Source organism: Pleurodeles waltl, chromosome 9 (assembly GCF_031143425.1).
Source record: "Pleurodeles waltl isolate 20211129_DDA chromosome 9, aPleWal1.hap1.20221129, whole genome shotgun sequence".
Lineage (NCBI taxonomy): Eukaryota > Metazoa > Chordata > Amphibia > Caudata > Salamandridae > Pleurodeles > Pleurodeles waltl.
In genome coordinates, this window is record NC_090448.1 from 994,260,159 (window position 1) to 994,277,426 (window position 17,268).

Consider the following 17,268-nt stretch of genomic DNA (forward strand, 5'->3'; position numbering starts at 1 on the left):
TTCCAATGAACGAAATATGTAAGGCAGCAACATGGTCTACGCCTCATACATTTACCAAGCACTACTGTGTGGATGTGTTAACTGCACAACAGGCCACAGTAGGTCAAGCTGTACTAAGAACATTATTTCAAACAACTTCAACTCCTACAGGCTGAACCACCGCTTTTGGGGAGATAACTGCTTACTAGTCTATGCACAGCATGTGTATCTGCAGCTACACATGCCATCGAACGGAAAATATCACTTACCCAGTGTACATCTGTTCGTGGCATTAGTCGCTGCAGATTCACATGCGCCTTCCCGGCAGCCTGTAGCCGTTTAGAAGTAGATCTTGAACATTTGTACATTTGTAAATATATTACTTTAAACTTCATTATGTACATACGTATTCACTCCATTGCATGGGCACTATTACTAGCATACACAACTCCTATCTCACCCTCTGCGGGGAAAACAATCTAAGATGGAGTCGACGCCCATGCGCAATGGAGTCGAAATGGGAGGAGTCCCTGGGTCTCGTGACTCGAAAAGACTTCTTCGAAGAAAAACAACTTGTAACTGGTATATGATTCCAGGGGCATGGCCAATATTAAAACACTAATTGAATTAACAGATCCCAAATGGCTCAATCGTAGTTTACACTATTGTCCATACAATGTCAAAATTACCCAATGTGCACAAAAAGTTCCTCATCCTGGTCTAATCCCCAAGTGCATACTGTTAAATTGGATTATGTACTCCCATTCCATCCTTCTTAGTCTGCGCTCCCTATCACCCCACTTCGAGGTTGGTTGTAGATTTTTTTCTAAGTCTGATGATTAATGGTATATGTTTCATGGGAGGGGACCTCAGTAATGACTTGGGCCAAAGAAGAAGACCGTTATGGTTGAAACGCGTTGCCAGTGCAAGTAATTTTTGTGACAGATGATTTAAGCCTTAAATAAACGTGGTTGTTTGCAGTGCCAGTTGAGAATTGCAATTTCTTATGTTAAACATTTATGGATCCTGCTCTCATAACGGTGCACCAGCTCCGCATGGCAGTTTCAGGAAGAACAGCGGGATTTGGACTTTCAGCAGGGTACAACAACATTTATCTGACATTCAGTTCTCTCACTCTGTTTTTGGCAACTATGAAGGATTTCCTTTGCATCTGGACAAGTTTAGTACAGTCCGGGAATATCATGATTTTAAGTGATTGAAATTGTGGAGTTCCTTGGGATCTTAATTGCATTTGTGTTGACATAGTTCAAAATGTGCGCTGTCATGGGGTCCCCCGGAGGCGGCTTCTGGTTAAAAGCTGAGTTGGCGTGTTCAGTAGTAAAGCATGGCAGACTGCTTCCTTCAGTACGATGGAGCCTAGCCATTGATTCAAGAACTTTTCAGAGGAGGCTCCTTCGCAGCCCTCCAGGTATCCCATAAAGCAGAGGTTGTTCCCCAGTGCTCTTCCTTCTGCATCTTCTACTTGCACTGCAAGCTCTTTGGTTGTCGAAGTCAGTCTAGTAATAGCTCACTGCATCAGTCATCAAGTATTCCATGCCTGAGACTCCAACTTTGGCCTAAGCTATTCTATCCACTGCTCAGTGTAGATCTTGCCTTAGGAGATATCAGTGCCAACCACCGGCCTGTTTTTTTATTGTATTGCATCGGGTGATTGCACGATTGGTGCAAGGATCTTGAATGTGTTGGGCCCTGTGTGGTCTGAAGTACTGTCATCTTTGAGGCCTGCTTGAACTTATTGAGTACGCCTTGCTTGATAGTGGCCATTTTAGCTTTGGACATGGTGACTAGAGTTGCCAGCATCTACAGAGGCATTTCCCCAGGGTGGCCCGAACAGTCTGGCCGGTCCAGGTGATGGATTCTGGGCTCAATGTCCCTTGGAGTAGGGTATAGAGTCTCTACTGTCCCTCCGGTGCCACCTGTGGATCAACAGGCACCCATGTAGTCAGCGGTGGAGAACCCCAAGCAGCGTTGTCCTGTGGCAGGGTGTAGCGTGTAAGGATCACCAGTGTGTCTGTAGGTCAGCGTAGCTGATCTGAAGCGCTGACATGTCTAGACACTCTACTTTGACCACTGGTGGACCCAGCCAGACACAGAGAGAGGCTGCGCCCCCATGTTTCTTGGGCCCCAATGCGGTTGGGCACCCAGGTCTGGGGTTGTTGCACTAGATGGGTTTTTTCAGGCACCCGGGCTTACCCAGAGACGGATGCAGGTGCCAGGGCAACCAACAAGCGCAAGGGTTTTGTTCTCCCAGCACAGGCCAGCGACAGGACCAACCACAACGACATCCCACAGGTGGTCCACAGCTGCTCCCCCTGTCAGGGAGTACCAGCCCAGAACTCTGCACCTGGCTTTGGGTCAGGACTGCATTCTATGTTCAGCATCACACCAGCTGCGGTGTAGACCGGCTGAGACTCTTTCAAGGTGGCACATACGTCTAGGCCAACCCCCACTTCCCCATCAAGACTGGATGCTCTGCCAGATCCTCCCTTGTCTTCCTCAGTTTGAGGTAATCACACACCTTCGATCCCAGATGTCCTCCAGATCCGTGGCCCCTTCCTTGCCAGGGGTACTACATGTTTAAGATTTTAGTTAATGTCGGGAAGGATGAAGAAAGATTTGAGGCTGCCAGCCGAGAGCCAACCCCCCCAAAATTGTAACATTGTGGGCTATTTTGCAAGTGTGTGTAAAAGGAAATGTGCTGGTACAGTGAAAACTGTGCAAGGTGATGAATGTCAGGAATTATAGCTGGAACAAGAATCTTAAGTAGGTATTCTCCATGAAGGGACCAGTTTTAGGTGTTACTGGATCAGCAAGGAGGAAAGCTCCCGTGAGGTAAGGGTAAGTGGTGTGGGTGTGGATTTGATGGCAGATTGAGGAACTCCATATATTATTAACAAGGATGTTTGGTTGTGGCTAAATGAGGTGAGCATTTGGTCCGTTGGTGCTAGGTTGGCTGGATCAAGGAGGCCTAAGAATTGTTCTCAATCCAAACAAGCATGATCCAGTGTTATCAGTAAAGGCTAATGGCTTTGAAGGGAAACAATTGTTAAATTAATTTCCTAAAGTGTTTTCTGGTAACATTGGTATGTGGATGGATTTTTGTCATGAGATTGTTTTTGAAATCTGATGCAAAACCCTGTGTGTACAAGGTCAGACACATACAGTTCTCACCATGCGACATGAGGTAGCACAAGGATTGAAAAACTTGGTTAGAAATGGGGACATAGAACCTGTGGATTCTGCGGAATGGGTGTCACTGCTAGTTGTGGCTTGACAAGTTAGTGGGTAAGTAAGTTTATGCGCTGATCTGAAGGAATTGAACCAAAATATTCTTAATTACCAATTTCCTTTACCAAGGATAAATGAAATGCTTGCTGATACTAAAGGGGCCAATGGTTCGCTACCACAGGTCTGAAATCAGCATACCATCAAGTGCCATTCCATAATGATTCTAAAAAAATTGATTACACCAATGGAGGTTTTAGACTTAAGTGTTTCGTTTGGCATCAGCTACAGCTATGTTGCAGAGGCTGATGACTGATCTATTAAAGGGAGTATATAGGTTCATATTCTTTCAGGATGACGTTCTTGTCATGGGAAAATTTAAATCTGAACGTGACATGAGACTAAAGTGAGTTTTAATGATTTTGGGAGAAAAGGGTTTAACGGTAGAGTTCAATAGGTGTAAGTTAGCGAAGCAAGTGATGTATTTAGGACACAAAATGAGCAAGGATAGAATAAAACCAAAAAAATAATTGGTAAAATTGGTAGAAGCTTTAGGGGTTGCTCCTACACCAGCAGGAAAAGACCATATGAACATTTTTGGAATTGGTATAATTTTACCCAAAATATATGAAGAATTTTGCGGAAAACACACACAATTAGACAATTGCTTTAAAAAAAAAGTGACTTTTGCATGGACAGAGGAGTGTAATGTAGCGCTGGCAATGTTGAGAGGAAAATTGAAAGCCACCTTTGTTACAAGGCTTCAATGCTACAACATTTCTTTGAAACAACTGATGCAAGCGATAAAAGATTAGGGGCCACCTTGATGCAGAAAGGGGCCGATGGCAAAGAATGTGGGATAACATTCGCATCGCTTTCATTGACCTCCCAATGGAGAAGTATTTTGTAATAGAAAAACAAACTGGTTTGTATATGGGCTTTTAGTCAATTTAGACAATTTGTTTGGGGGTTTTCAAGTTGCTTCACAGTCAGACCACAAACCTCTGACAATGTATCTCACTACAGCAGGGTCACAGAGTGCTTCTCCAAGGTTAGCCCGTATGTCAGTAAAATTACTAATAATAATTTGTGTAGAATACACTCCTGAGTATAAAATAGAGTAGAGTTTTCTCAGCAGAATGCCTTTAGCTTTGAAGGATGGAAGTGAACAGGGTTATGAGGAATTCTGAGCTGCTAGTTTACTTAGTGGTGTGGAAGATGTCATACATATGCACAAATGGAAGGAAAAGGTGGCTGAGGATGAATGCATGCAACAAATAATGGAACTGGTAAACAAATGATGGCCAGAGAAAAGAGATATAGATCAAAGTTTACAAGTTTTTGGGAAGTGCAAATGGACAGAGTGCAGGAGATGGAATTTTGGTGAGATTTGGGAAGGTTATTCCACCAGAAGGTTTGAGAAAAAGAATACTTGACATATGCCAAGAGGGACGTTTAGGTATGATGAAAACTAAGAGTAGAGACAAAATGTATATTGGTGGCCAGAAGTGGATATAAGTATTGGGAGGAAGATATGAAATTGTGTTGAGTACAAAAAAAATAAGACAAAATTCAAAGGACTTTCCCATCTCTATTACGTCTCATTCACTGTTCCAGTATGTCATGGGAAAGGATTAGAGTGGATATGATGGGGACAGTGGTGTAGGGGTGGATGGAGCTGTCAGCACATTATTGTGTGATGGATTACTTTTACAAATGGCCTGAAATTGAGATTGTGAGGAAAGCAGATGGTGCAGTTATTATAAAAGTATTGGATAGTCCCTCTTTCTGAGGGAAGGTTTTACCGAAAGTTGTATTGTACGATAGTGGGTCTCACTATCAGAAAACATTAAGGCGGTTGTGAAGAGGAATGGTATTCAACATAGGACTACTTCAGTATATCATCCCCAAAGAAATGGCATGGTTTAGAGGTTGAACAATAAGCTCAAGTGGGAAAGTGAAGTAAGGAAGAGGGTGTGGGCATATAGAATTGCACTGAAGGAGGGTACTGGACATACTCCTTTTGAACTAATGAGAGGATGTGTTCCTTTCACGCATGACAGCATGTATTGAAGTTTAGTTCAGTGGAGTGTGCTCTGGAATGCGTGAGAAGGAAAATCGGAAAGGCAGGAAGTATATGCATCTACGTATAATGAGGAAAAAAATTTAAAGAAGTAAAACTAAATGGTTGGTAATGGGGTCAGAGTTAAGAAGGAAAAAACTATTTGCAAAGGAATAAGCAAATCCTGCAACCCTTCAGAGTGGAGGAACATTTTTGTAATTCAGCCCCTTTGAGTGATGGGAAAGTATGGCATGTGGGAAGCTTGTCTAGGTGTGCGATTGGAGGCAGAGGATATCTAAAGGTTCAACCTCTGGATTGTGAATGAATAAAAGACTGGAACTCAAGATTGCATTGCAGAGTGTGATGATGACCTAGGTCTAGGTGAAAGTACGAGTTTGGATGTGCGTGGTACAGAGATTGGCAACAATACAAGGGAAAGGGGGGGGGTGGTTCTCAGAGTTATAACAAGATGATGACTAGAAAATATGGTAGAGTTATTGTCAAGCCAAAGAAGTTTCAAGATTATGCCTGTATAGAGCACGCTTTTGTTTATAAGTTTCAAGATTGTTTTACTGGATGTGGTTTTGTTTTATTTTAAACTTCAGTATTATATTTGTGCATAATTTGTAGTTATTTTGTTATGTATAAGCGTTTCAGTAGTTTTTCTTTGTTTATTGTATATTTACTTCAATTCAGTTTTTTCATTTGTTTAAAATAATAGATGTGTTGCATATGTGTATTGTTGTTTGATCCTTTATGCTTGACATAGAGTACAATGTCATAAGATGGCAGGGTTCTTAGAATGTTTTGGAAGAAGCAACAACAGTTACAGGAAAGAGATAGAACCTGCTGGATCTGGATTTACCGCACCTGTATCTGGATTTTCTTCACCTGTAATAAATACTTCTTTACTTTGTAACAAGTGCCTATTTGTTCCTAACAGCCAGTTACATGTTGGTTAAGGTCTCAAACCCAACAAAGCTGGGTTTCCCATTTGCTATCTGCTATAGGGAAAAAAAGTTGGGTAATAGGTTACGCCTGGCCAGCTGCCCTGTCACCGAGTTAAGTCGTCCAACCGGGAACTATGTTAAACTGGCAAAATCACTGCTCCCCTGCTCCCTCCCTATTTTAGAAAATAAAGTATCTGTTGCAGGGTAGATCATCTGAGGGAACCATCAACCTGACGAATAACCAACCCAGTCTCTTTTTTTGCCTTATTGAAACATTCTCCTATACAACCTTATTCATGTGCAGAATACCTCCGTTTACCAGTGGTGGTGCCCTTAAATTCATGGGGAATGGGACTTTTGCCCCAAACCTTTCCATCCTCCTTTGCCCCGCTGTCCTTAAGACCTTAGTCTTTGTGGTCTGACCAGGTGGTGAGTTTTAAAGCAGTTCTGCCATTTGTTTGTCCATGTTGCCTGTCCTGCTGTGGCTCCATGGGTTGACTAGGAGGAGTATTATCTTGGTCTCTTTGCAATGAAACATGGGGGGAAAACAGAGGAGGACTCATACGCAGATCTGAAATGATGGATGTTTCTGTGATAGTTGTGGTGTTTTCTTGGTAAAGGATTGCTCGTAGAAATGAGAATTTAGGGAGCTTTGAATAACATCATGCTAGTCTTTTCATGTCACGACCAGAGTCTATGAAATGATGATTCTTCAGGTTTAGGTGACAGGAGAATATTCATTAACCCTGACCCATTCCAAGTGGGCAAGGTTAACAAAAGGTCTGAGGTTTAGGTAATATTCAAGGTTTAGGGAGATGTTTTGTGGGCGGATGAATAGTAGGAGAGGAGAACGAAACCAGACTAACAAAAGAAGAAAAAAAGGAGATCAATAAGTTTGATCTGAGAGTTAGAGGAAGAATATTGGAGATCAGAGTTTATAAGAAAAATGAGACATTCCAATGCTAAAGTCCCTAAGTGACATGAATGTTCTATATAGAGCTGGGAGGTGTGTCAATAAAGAGTTATGCATGATACTAGCCTCCACATTTTGAATAAAATCGAGATTCTTCTGTCCCCTAATGAGAAGGCTTTTAATATCCCTTGCAGTTATAAAAATATAACTTTGGAAACTGAAAGTAAATGTTTTCTATACATATGTTTTCTGCAAGGAGAATCCCAGCTTTGACATCATTCAGTTTCTGTCCACTATGATTGTCATAAAAGGAGTTTTGCTGGCTGAAAATCTGTTAGACAAAGATGGGAGGACAAAGTGATTTCAAAATGGTGCAGTTTAAGGCTGATGGTTATGCAGGGTAGGAAAACATGCAAGGTGGTGGATATCATTTCAGGTTTTCTCAGTAAATGAATAATTTATAAACAAATATTCTCTTAATTATTGCTGTCTCAAATTGAGTGAGACTATCAATGATTGTGTGTTAACATCATTAAACCACAAATTATTCTTTGTAAATTGTTTTTCCTCTTCTAATATTGATGTCTGTTCTCTAGACATACAGAGCACGCTGATAGCCAAAGAAAATGAAGTTCAGAGCCTGCACAGTAAACTTACTGATACAATGGTTTCCAAGCAACAGCTGGAGCAGAAGTTGATGCAGTTAATGGAATCTGAAAAAAACAGGGTCACAGAAAATGCAATCCAAATTCAGGTGGAGGTACTGCCCTTAATATTTTACTCTATTTTCTAGAACGTCATGCAAATCATCTCCCATACACAATTCCATCGGATATTGGCTAGCGAGTCGCCTGAGTTTGAGCAGAGTAAGGTTTCCTGGTTAGATCAGAGAAAGCATTTGACCATTAGGGACCAATGCTGTATTTGGCTGAACAAATCTTTCTTTGTGTCAAGAGAGAAGACTTTCTCATTGGTGCATTTAGTGTTTTGAGGTCTAAAAAATCTGCAGTATGGAATACCTTAATTGTCCTTAAGGTGTTTTGGTTTCTTTTCAGTAACTATGTAGTTTGGAAATTTGGTACTTTATATGTTGAAATTACTCAACATTGCATACAAATGTTCGGTATAATATCCCTGGCATTGGAAGAAGGATACTGGAACTGCACTTAAAGATGGCCAAGTTATTCTCTAATATATAAGGATGTGCCAGAGTTTCAAATTGAATGACTTTAAAACTATTTAAACAATCTAGCATACTTGAATACCATCAATGATCAAATTGGTCTGCTGTCAGAAGAGGCTTCTAAAACACATCTGTCTTATAGGGTCTACTTTTCAGTTCATAGTATATACTGTTTTCTCCTCATTTTGTAGTATTCATCGTGTCTGGACAAAGTTTCTATATTGAGGCTGAATTTCATCTTTTGATTTGGTTATAGCATGGCCTCAAAGTCACGGTGTTTGGGCTGCCTTGCATCATTTTTTTTTTCTTTTTTTTTGTTTACCACAGCTGTTCAGGGCAGTAAATGTGTAATGGGCAACCTTAATTTCAAGTTTTAACAAATGCCTGTTGGTTGAGAGAGTAAGAAATAGGAGCCTCTTTGTTTTCTTGAAAAGGGTACATTTACCTCCAGCAAAGCAATTTGGTTGGCTCTTGACATAAGTCAAATACCAATATTTCCACTTTCTGCTCAAGACTTCGAGGTACGCTTTAGATTCAAGCCTTCTGCGAGTCCTTCTTTAGAGTTTGTGCATAAAAGTGGTAAAAGCTCTGAGGCATCAGCTAACTGGGACCAAAAGGAATCATGAAAACGAAGTGAGTTGTACTGTCCTTCACTAACTCTTTGTGCTAAGCTAACGTGTGCCATAATCCTAAATTGCCAGCCAAGGGGGAGAGGAAACTATCTACCTTTTGGAAGGAAGCACAATTATAGTTTATTTTTTATTTATTTATTGATTCTTGTATTGTTTTCAGAACTCCTACTTCAGAAATAATGGGTTTTGTTGACATTTAATATGTTTACTCTGCCAAGGAGCGATGCTGAAATTCTGATATTGGTCTTTAAAATTGCTGGTACACTTCTGTTGGAACAGTGTTCATGTGAGGTGTAACTAGTAAGCTTTCATGTTACTTATTTCGCTAGAAATAAGTCTGTAGAATCCCAGTTCACTTCCGGTGTGCTATCTGGGGCTAAAAATGCAGAGAACGGCTCAGCATGTAAACCTCCCTTGCTGCTCAAGAGCTAAAAGCAGGAGTAGTGCAGTATTTTCATAGTATTGTTTGTCTCTGCCTTTTAGCTTAAATGTCCCTGATTTTACTGACATTGTGTCATGATTAATGTCTGCTTTCTTATACGTACATTCACTAAGGCTCATTTTATTCAAAGAGTCTAACATATGTAAAATGCAATTGTCTTTGGACTGTTTTACCCCTCATTTATATCTTTCTTCATTCTCAAGATTGTTTTCTTGAGGTCCTTCATTGTTGCTTGACATTGGACGTTCTGCAATATCAGATGCTACTTGGATCATAGGTGCCTCAAAACTGTTCCCCAGTTTTGTGAAATATACTTTGGGTAACTCCCGAAGAGATTTTCTCCACTGAATTTATAGTCTTTTAGATCTCAAAATGGTGAGTTTAATTGGAAATTTTGGAGGATCGAGATTCCACTAGTTTATTTTATTTTCGTTTTGAGATATTCAGTCTAGGTGTGGTTGCTTATCGCATTCTCTCATATATAGATTACCCAAAAGAAAAAACAGCTTGATTATTTACTAAATTAGGAATTATTATTGGACTGAAGATTGTCCCACTGGCATTGCCCAAGTTCTGGACAGATATCACAGTGCAAGACTAGATCACTGATTGCTCTAAGACTAGCTTGGCTAATGAATTGCTACAGAACCTGCAGATGGTTGTAAGTCCATTTAAGGACCTGTTTCTACAAACCAGTATAGCGTCTTAGATCCTCCAACCTTTTTAAGTCATCCAGCACTTGGCATCGATACTCAAGACTCTCAAAAGGGTTTCCTTCGGGGGACAAATTATCAACTTACATAAGCAAATGTCATATCCTGGAGTCAATTCTCCTAGTTTCACCTAGAATATGTCTTTCTGCTTTTTCATAGTACCGGTTACCAGACTTCATATGTGGCCTGTCCTAGATTTTTTTTTTTAGATGAGCATTGGTCTGCGAAAACAGAAGATAGGAATAATAGATGTAGTTGAACTCTCTACAGCTGCTACCATTACAGTGCAGGTACATGAAATTAGTCTTTCCAGGAATCTCCTTTGTTACAACTCATTGTAATGGGTATGTTGGTGGAGGGATGAGGTGTCCACATGGGAAGCCTTTAGGCTCACAGGGAAGAGATGATATTCTGATAAAAGTATCAAGAGCGGTGTATAGAAGAAAAAAAGGATAGCATGCCCTCAGCGTGTGTGTGTGCGTGCATGTGTTTGTGTGTGTGTGCCCTTGTGTGTGCCCGTACATGTGTGTGCGCATGTGTGTGTGGGTGTGCACTTTTTTCCAGTGGGACTCCTCCACATCATATACCACTTTGGTATGTATATGAAAGATTTGACAACTTTTTTTTTGATTGTTATCATGCAGTTGCATATCATGTCTTTTTATACTGTAAGTAGGTATGTTTGCATGTACTCATTTTGATGTTTGCCTCTTGTTTTCTCTTTCATGTTATTTTTCTATACCCAAGGAGCTAATGGAACAGAATGATGCCTTGCAAACTCAGATTCAAAAGTTTCATGCACAAATGTCAGCCCAGGTACAGAGCTGGTGTAGACGTTTAACCTCTAAAACTTGTAAACTAAATGTCCTATATACGTTTTTTCTGAATGTTTTGTACTTGTTTTTTGATTTCACCTTTCCTGTGTTTTATACTTCCAGTTTCACTTTTGTTAACTTTTTTTTTTTTTTTAAGGAAAGTGTTAAGGCCTGTAAGTGTGTAGGGCTGGAAGATGGGAGGAAGGTGGAGACTCGATTTGAATGCAGAGTCATCCAAAGTCCTAAATGGGGATGCACTTGGCAAATAGCAACTATGATTCCAAAATGCTCCTCCTTAGATTGATTCTTTTTTAAGGCCTTAATTAGTGTCAATTAATTATCCAGTGTATTCATTTACCTTTTATTATCTGTGAGCCTGCTATAAATAATCCAGCTGCTACTGGAATTCTTAAAGAGGACTTTTTCCTATTTTTAAATTTAGTAATGTTATTACGGGTGTATTTTAGTTTCTGCAACACACGGGCAAGTGTGTCCATATTTAATATTGAACTCTTTCTTTTATCATTTCTGTAGCTTTATAGAGATTCTGCTCCATGCTCAAGGCCAGTGGGTGCATTCATCCAGACTAACATTAAAGCGAGTGACTGCTACTTAACAATAACATAACATATTTAATATCAGTCTCCAAAGTGAGAGACCTTCAATAGAAGAAAATGGCTTACAGTTCGTGCCTTGTGTAGTATGGAATCTTCCAAGGGCCAATTCCTTCTTCCCAAAAACTAAGAAAACAATCTGAGAGAAATGGTGTAACCTTACCATTGCACCTCTGACCCACAAGGTTTTACTATTACTTACACAATGGGATGCAGCAGGGTACCCTGGTTCTATAAAGCATTGATTAAAATGGCAAAACAGGATAAGCCAGTATAAAAATGAGATGGGATGCAGAGACAGGGAATGAAATATCAAACCCAGGCTAGATTTGCATTCTGCAGTTTTGCCTTAAAGTGTCCATTATGTTCCTTGTGTATGCCCTAGATGCTCCCAGTCAGATAAGGTGTTTTATCATATGTCTGGGAAATGTCCACAAAATGGGTTCTGTGTAACTGTCACTAAACACCTGGGGGCCACAATGGGCAGAGCAGGGCTGCTTACCACAATGGAGTGCTTATTAGGGCAGTGAGTGCTTTAAGTGACGATTTTTCAATTGACATTCCTGCTCAAAACAAGAGTACGAGAGCTTTATTTTGGACCTTTAGGGCAAGGAGATAAAGAAGGGTAAATGAATAGACACTACCTCAGGACCAGGCAACTTTCATGATTTGAGATTTAAGAGTCAGTTGAATAAGAGAACAGAGGTAATCATATACTGGAGTCCTAGTGCTATGATGATTAGTCACAGTGAAGACTTTCCCAGCAGCATAACCTCTCATCCTTTGTATACCATATAATGTATGCAGTAATCCACTATGGAACATAAACACTGTGCCACTAAAGACCTAAGTCGCACTCTTGCTGTTTATACAGCATTTCATGTAGTCCCGCCCCAGATATTTGACAAACGTTGTCTGATGGGATCCATCTCTCTGGTTTAAATACATGCCTGGTTTGATGTCAATGGAGATTAGGCAGAACCCATTTTTGTTGTAATTTGCAATTCCTTTCTTCACATAGGAATGCACTGCCCTTTTACTTTTGTCTTGGTGATACAAGGTGCAACTATCCCTTGAAACAGCTTCTGCAGTATACATTAATTTATCCAGTGTATTGTGTGTCATGTGTTGACTGGCACAGGCCAGATTCCATCATCTGCTCTGGATGACACTAGAGCTTACCCAAATATTTTGAAGTCTTTCACTGGAGTGCATAATGTAAACTTCTTCAGTATTACAGTATTCATAGATTCATATGCTTGAATCATTCCTGCCGTCGATATGGGAGTTTCACAGTATATTCTAAAGCAGTGGAAGCAATTATAATACTATACAATGGCAAAAGACATTGAATTTAATAGCTTATTCACATCATTTAAAAGAACCAAACTACAGGCAGTCAGGTAACAGCACCCTTTAGAACACTCCCAGCAGAGGCATCTTCCCTCAGATTTTCTACTGCACAGCATGTGAAAGGGAGTCTTCTTGAGGTCTGCTCAGTTTTCCTTAGAGTTTCTATTAAAGTACTTCAAGCTGTGTTCCAGTATGTTAGAAGTCATTAAAAAAAAAAGTATTATTCCGACCTTGTGGGACCTGTGATGAGAAGAGGCTGCATTCAGAAGATCCGCATACAGAATTGCCTTTACCCAGCGCCCAAAACACTTAAAGATCGAGACTGACTTTTTTTTGCTGCTGCTCCAAAAGCATGTTTGAAGAGGAGAGTAGGGACTGTTGTCACCTTTCAAACAAAAACTTAGAGAGCGAAATCAAAACATGGGTCACCTCAAAGACAAAAAAAGGCCTTCAAAAAGATGCACCATTGGGCGTCTAAAGGCTCCTCTCACGAGGCAAAAGCTGGTATGACAGTACTAGCTCGCCGATGACTACTGGGTCATTGACAACTATAACGACGACCACAATCTTGTCACCAATGACAGTACTGTTGATGACGGACATGACGTTGATGAAGTCCGTGTCATTGATAAGAACCACATAGTCAATGAGTGCATCATTGATGAAGCAAATGAAACCCACATCAGCTGTCCTACCGATGACGACACCGTCAACAAGACCAACATCTTTGCAATTAGAGGAGGAAGTGATTTTTTTCAAAGATCAACGCATGCAAATCTGTCTCCACAACCCCCATCTATGACACTGTCAGAGAGGCTGCAGTCTACACCTTTGACACTGTGCCCAGAGCTTACCTCGCCTATCAAGGTGTCTCCTTTTCCACCTAGCAACCTGCTAGATGATAATTTGCATGAAGAGGATCAAGGTCCCTTTGGTACAGCCAATCAGAGCTGCTTGTAAAATACCACGAAGATGATGAAGGGAAGTACTATGAGCCTGTGTATTAAGGCCATCAATATGGTATTCAGCTACATCAGCCTATAGATCAGTCTCAACAATACTTTTTATCACAGGATATGATCCAGGTTTCAGCAACCCTAGTTCAAGACCTGCAGGGTATGCATCATGATTACTATAGATGTTTCCCAACACCAGCAGGAGTACATTCCGCCTCTGAACATCCTCCTCCCGCATAACGCTCACCACGGTCAGTGCCGCCACCTACTCAGTTGATGACACCAAGACTGCTTATTGCTGTGCCTCCTCGGGATGACCTGACATCTTTCAGGATTATGAAGACTGAGAAGAAGGTAAGATTTGTGACACACAATCTGTAACAAATGAGTGGGATGAGTCTCTAATTCTAACGCCTTCCCCTCCAGCACCACAGCCAATTGATCCCCTCATGAAGATATTGGCGGATTTCACACTCCCATGGAAAGAGCGGCAACACGTTTTCACTTACCAATAACAATAAAGCAATAGGATTGCTTCCTTTACGATTTTAACGAACAGGCGACTAAGTCAGTACGAGCAATTCCTATTATAGAATATACATGGGAGGAGGGGCTTAAAATAATGAAGATGAAGGCTGCGGTAGCAGAGATGGTACATTATATCTACAAGATATGTAGGGCACCAAAAGGATCATCAGCTTGCTTTATAGGACATCCAAAACCGGATTCGGTAATTTCACATGTGCCGCAACACTGATCAACAAATCCATACACTCAGAAAACCACTCCTGACAAGGAAGATCGACGACTGGATTATATTTGAAAAATATTCTCCACTATAGTAGCCACCTCGGTCCGAGCAGCTAGTTCCCAGGGAATTCTTTGCAGATACGATCGCCAGATGTGGTCGGACATCGCCACATACTTGGAATTTTTACCAGTGGACAAAAAAGTGGAGGCAAGAAAGATTTTGCAGGAGGGTCAGCATTTGAAATCGATTGTGCAATGGATATTGCCTCTATTGGCTTCCAGCAATTAGCAAAATCAGCAGATCTCAGATGACAGGGCTGGTTAAAAGCTACTACATTTCGCCCAGAATTGCAAACAAAAATTTCAGACATTCCTCACGATGGCAAGGCTTTATTTGGTAAGCACATCAATGATGCATTGCTCGCTATCAAGTCTGACACAGAAACAGCAAGATCACTAGGAACCCTCCAATATTTAAAGACACCCATTCAGGGAGGACAGGGACGTGGAACATATCAGCCGTATTCCTCCTTCCAACAGCCCTTCCGACCAGGTTTTCAACAAGGTCAGACCTACTGAACGCCACAATCAACGGCTTACTCCGAACAGCCTAGGAGAAAGAAAACCACTTTGACCAGAAATAACACCAGGAAGCAATGACAACCTTTCAGTGCTGGTTACAGCCTCTACGGAGCAGAGTCAGAATTTCAAGCTACAAAACCCAGTGGGAAAAGATCACAACAGACAGATTGGTCCAAGAGCTCATCACATGCTTGCACACCCTGAAGTTCACTGAAATTCTCCGCCACATACACCACCAACACACTCCTTGCCTTCCCACCTCAATCTTCTTGGCAAGGAAGCATTGGCTCTGTTGGCCAAAGGCATAATAGAAAAGATTCCATCTTCACAGCGAGGAAAGGGTTCTAATCTTGTTTTTTTTCCCAGATCCCCAAGAAATCAAATTGTGCCCCATTCTAGATCTCATAAAACCTAACCAGTACCTCCAAAAAGCAAACTTTTCGAATAATTACTCTCCAGGAGATTCTCAGTCTTTCCAGTCACTGAGATTTCATAACAACCTTCGATCTTCAAGATGCTTACTTCTATATTACCATACATCCCAGGCATCGTTAGTTTCTAAAGTCCACAGAAGTCGGCACTCATTACCAGTTCAAGGTGCTCCCGTTTGGTCTCCGGTCCGCACCACGAATATTTATAAAATGTTTCGCCCCAGTAGCAGGTTTCCTATGTCACAAGGGCTTTCAAGTTTTTCCTTAGCTCGACGACTGGCTGATAAAAGCACCATCTTTTCACCAAGCAAATGTGGACACATCAGCTTGCCTTCAGACATTTCAAAGATTGGGACTCAGTGAACTTTCAAACATCAATCATCTCCCCCTCCTCGAGGATCACTTTTCTGGTAGCAACATTAGACACACTACAAGACAAAGCATTCTTGTCCGCAGACAGTAAAAGAAAGATATTGGCACTAGCCAGTGATCTTTTAAAAAGACAGTCCACTTCAGTTCGTCATCTCAATGCCCTACTGGGCATGATGTCTTCAGCCATCTTTCTTGTCCCAAACGCTCGTCTGCAGATGAGACCTTTCCAAAAGGAACTGAATGCACAATGGCTGCAAGTGGATGGCTCGTTCAACATCATTCATGTTACACCAGTGATGAAAAGAGCTCTCCCTTGGTGGATAGATCAAGACAATCTGGCATTGGGAATGTCTTTCATCTCCCCAATCGTGGAGTATGACATAACAGACACTTCTTTGGACGGCTGTGGAGTCACTTACAGGATCTTCAAATACAGAGAAAATGGAGTTTACAACAGTCGAAAAGCTGCATAATTTTTTTTAGAACTCAGAAGGCTTTCCTTGCTCTTCAAGCCTTCTTTTCCAGAATACAGGGTTCATCGGTGTTGATCAGAACTGATTAATCAATGTCCATCCATTACAAACAAGAAGGTACAAAATCTCAAGCCCTCTCACAGGAATCCCCGTGCATGTGGAAATGGGCATTAGCTCATCAAATCCGTATCAGAGAGGAACAATTTAAGCGGACTAAATCAAACATGTCACGAATGGGAGCTAAAGCAAACTATCCTCAACACAATTTCCCCAAAGATGAGGGATGCCCGCTCTGTATCTTTTTGCAACAAGGACAACAAAAAATGCTGATTCTACACAAGACTGATCTTCAATTCTTGACATGGAAAATTGCCTTACTTTTAGCTTTAACTTCAACAAGAAGATTAAGTGGGCTGCGGGCCTTCACAATTAAAGAACCTTTTCTGCAGTTCAAAGATAATAAGGTTATTCTTCAACCTAATCCTGGATTCATACCTAAGGTGCCAACAGAATTCCATCTTAATGAACCTGTTGTTCTACGAACTTTTCCCCCAGACCTGCAGAAAGAACTTTGCATACTCTTGGTGTAAAAAGATTCTTAAAGTTCTATATACAGTGTACAAAAGATTGTCACATTTCGGACCAGTTGTTTGTAACATATGGTAACGGTAATAAGCGAAGTCCGGTAACAAAAGTCACCATTGCACGATGGATTGGATCAGCAATACAGTTCTGCCACTTGAAGGCTGGCAGGCCCCTTCATTCTAAGGTCAAAGCACATTCCACTAGAGCAATATCGATG

At 41.1% G+C, this 17,268-nt stretch overlaps 1 protein-coding gene across 12 annotated transcripts in view; it reads left to right on the plus strand.

The window, feature by feature from the left end:
- Positions 1 to 17,268, plus strand: part of KTN1 (kinectin 1) — a 653,615-nt gene that overhangs the window by 203,513 nt on the left and 432,834 nt on the right. For all 12 annotated transcript variants that reach the window (XM_069208520.1, XM_069208523.1, XM_069208524.1 and 9 more), the window contains exons 11-12: positions 7,747 to 7,910; positions 10,868 to 10,936. In XM_069208520.1, the coding sequence (XP_069064621.1) occupies positions 7,747 to 7,910; positions 10,868 to 10,936 (233 nt within the window). The remainder of the gene's footprint in view (positions 1 to 7,746; positions 7,911 to 10,867; positions 10,937 to 17,268) is intronic.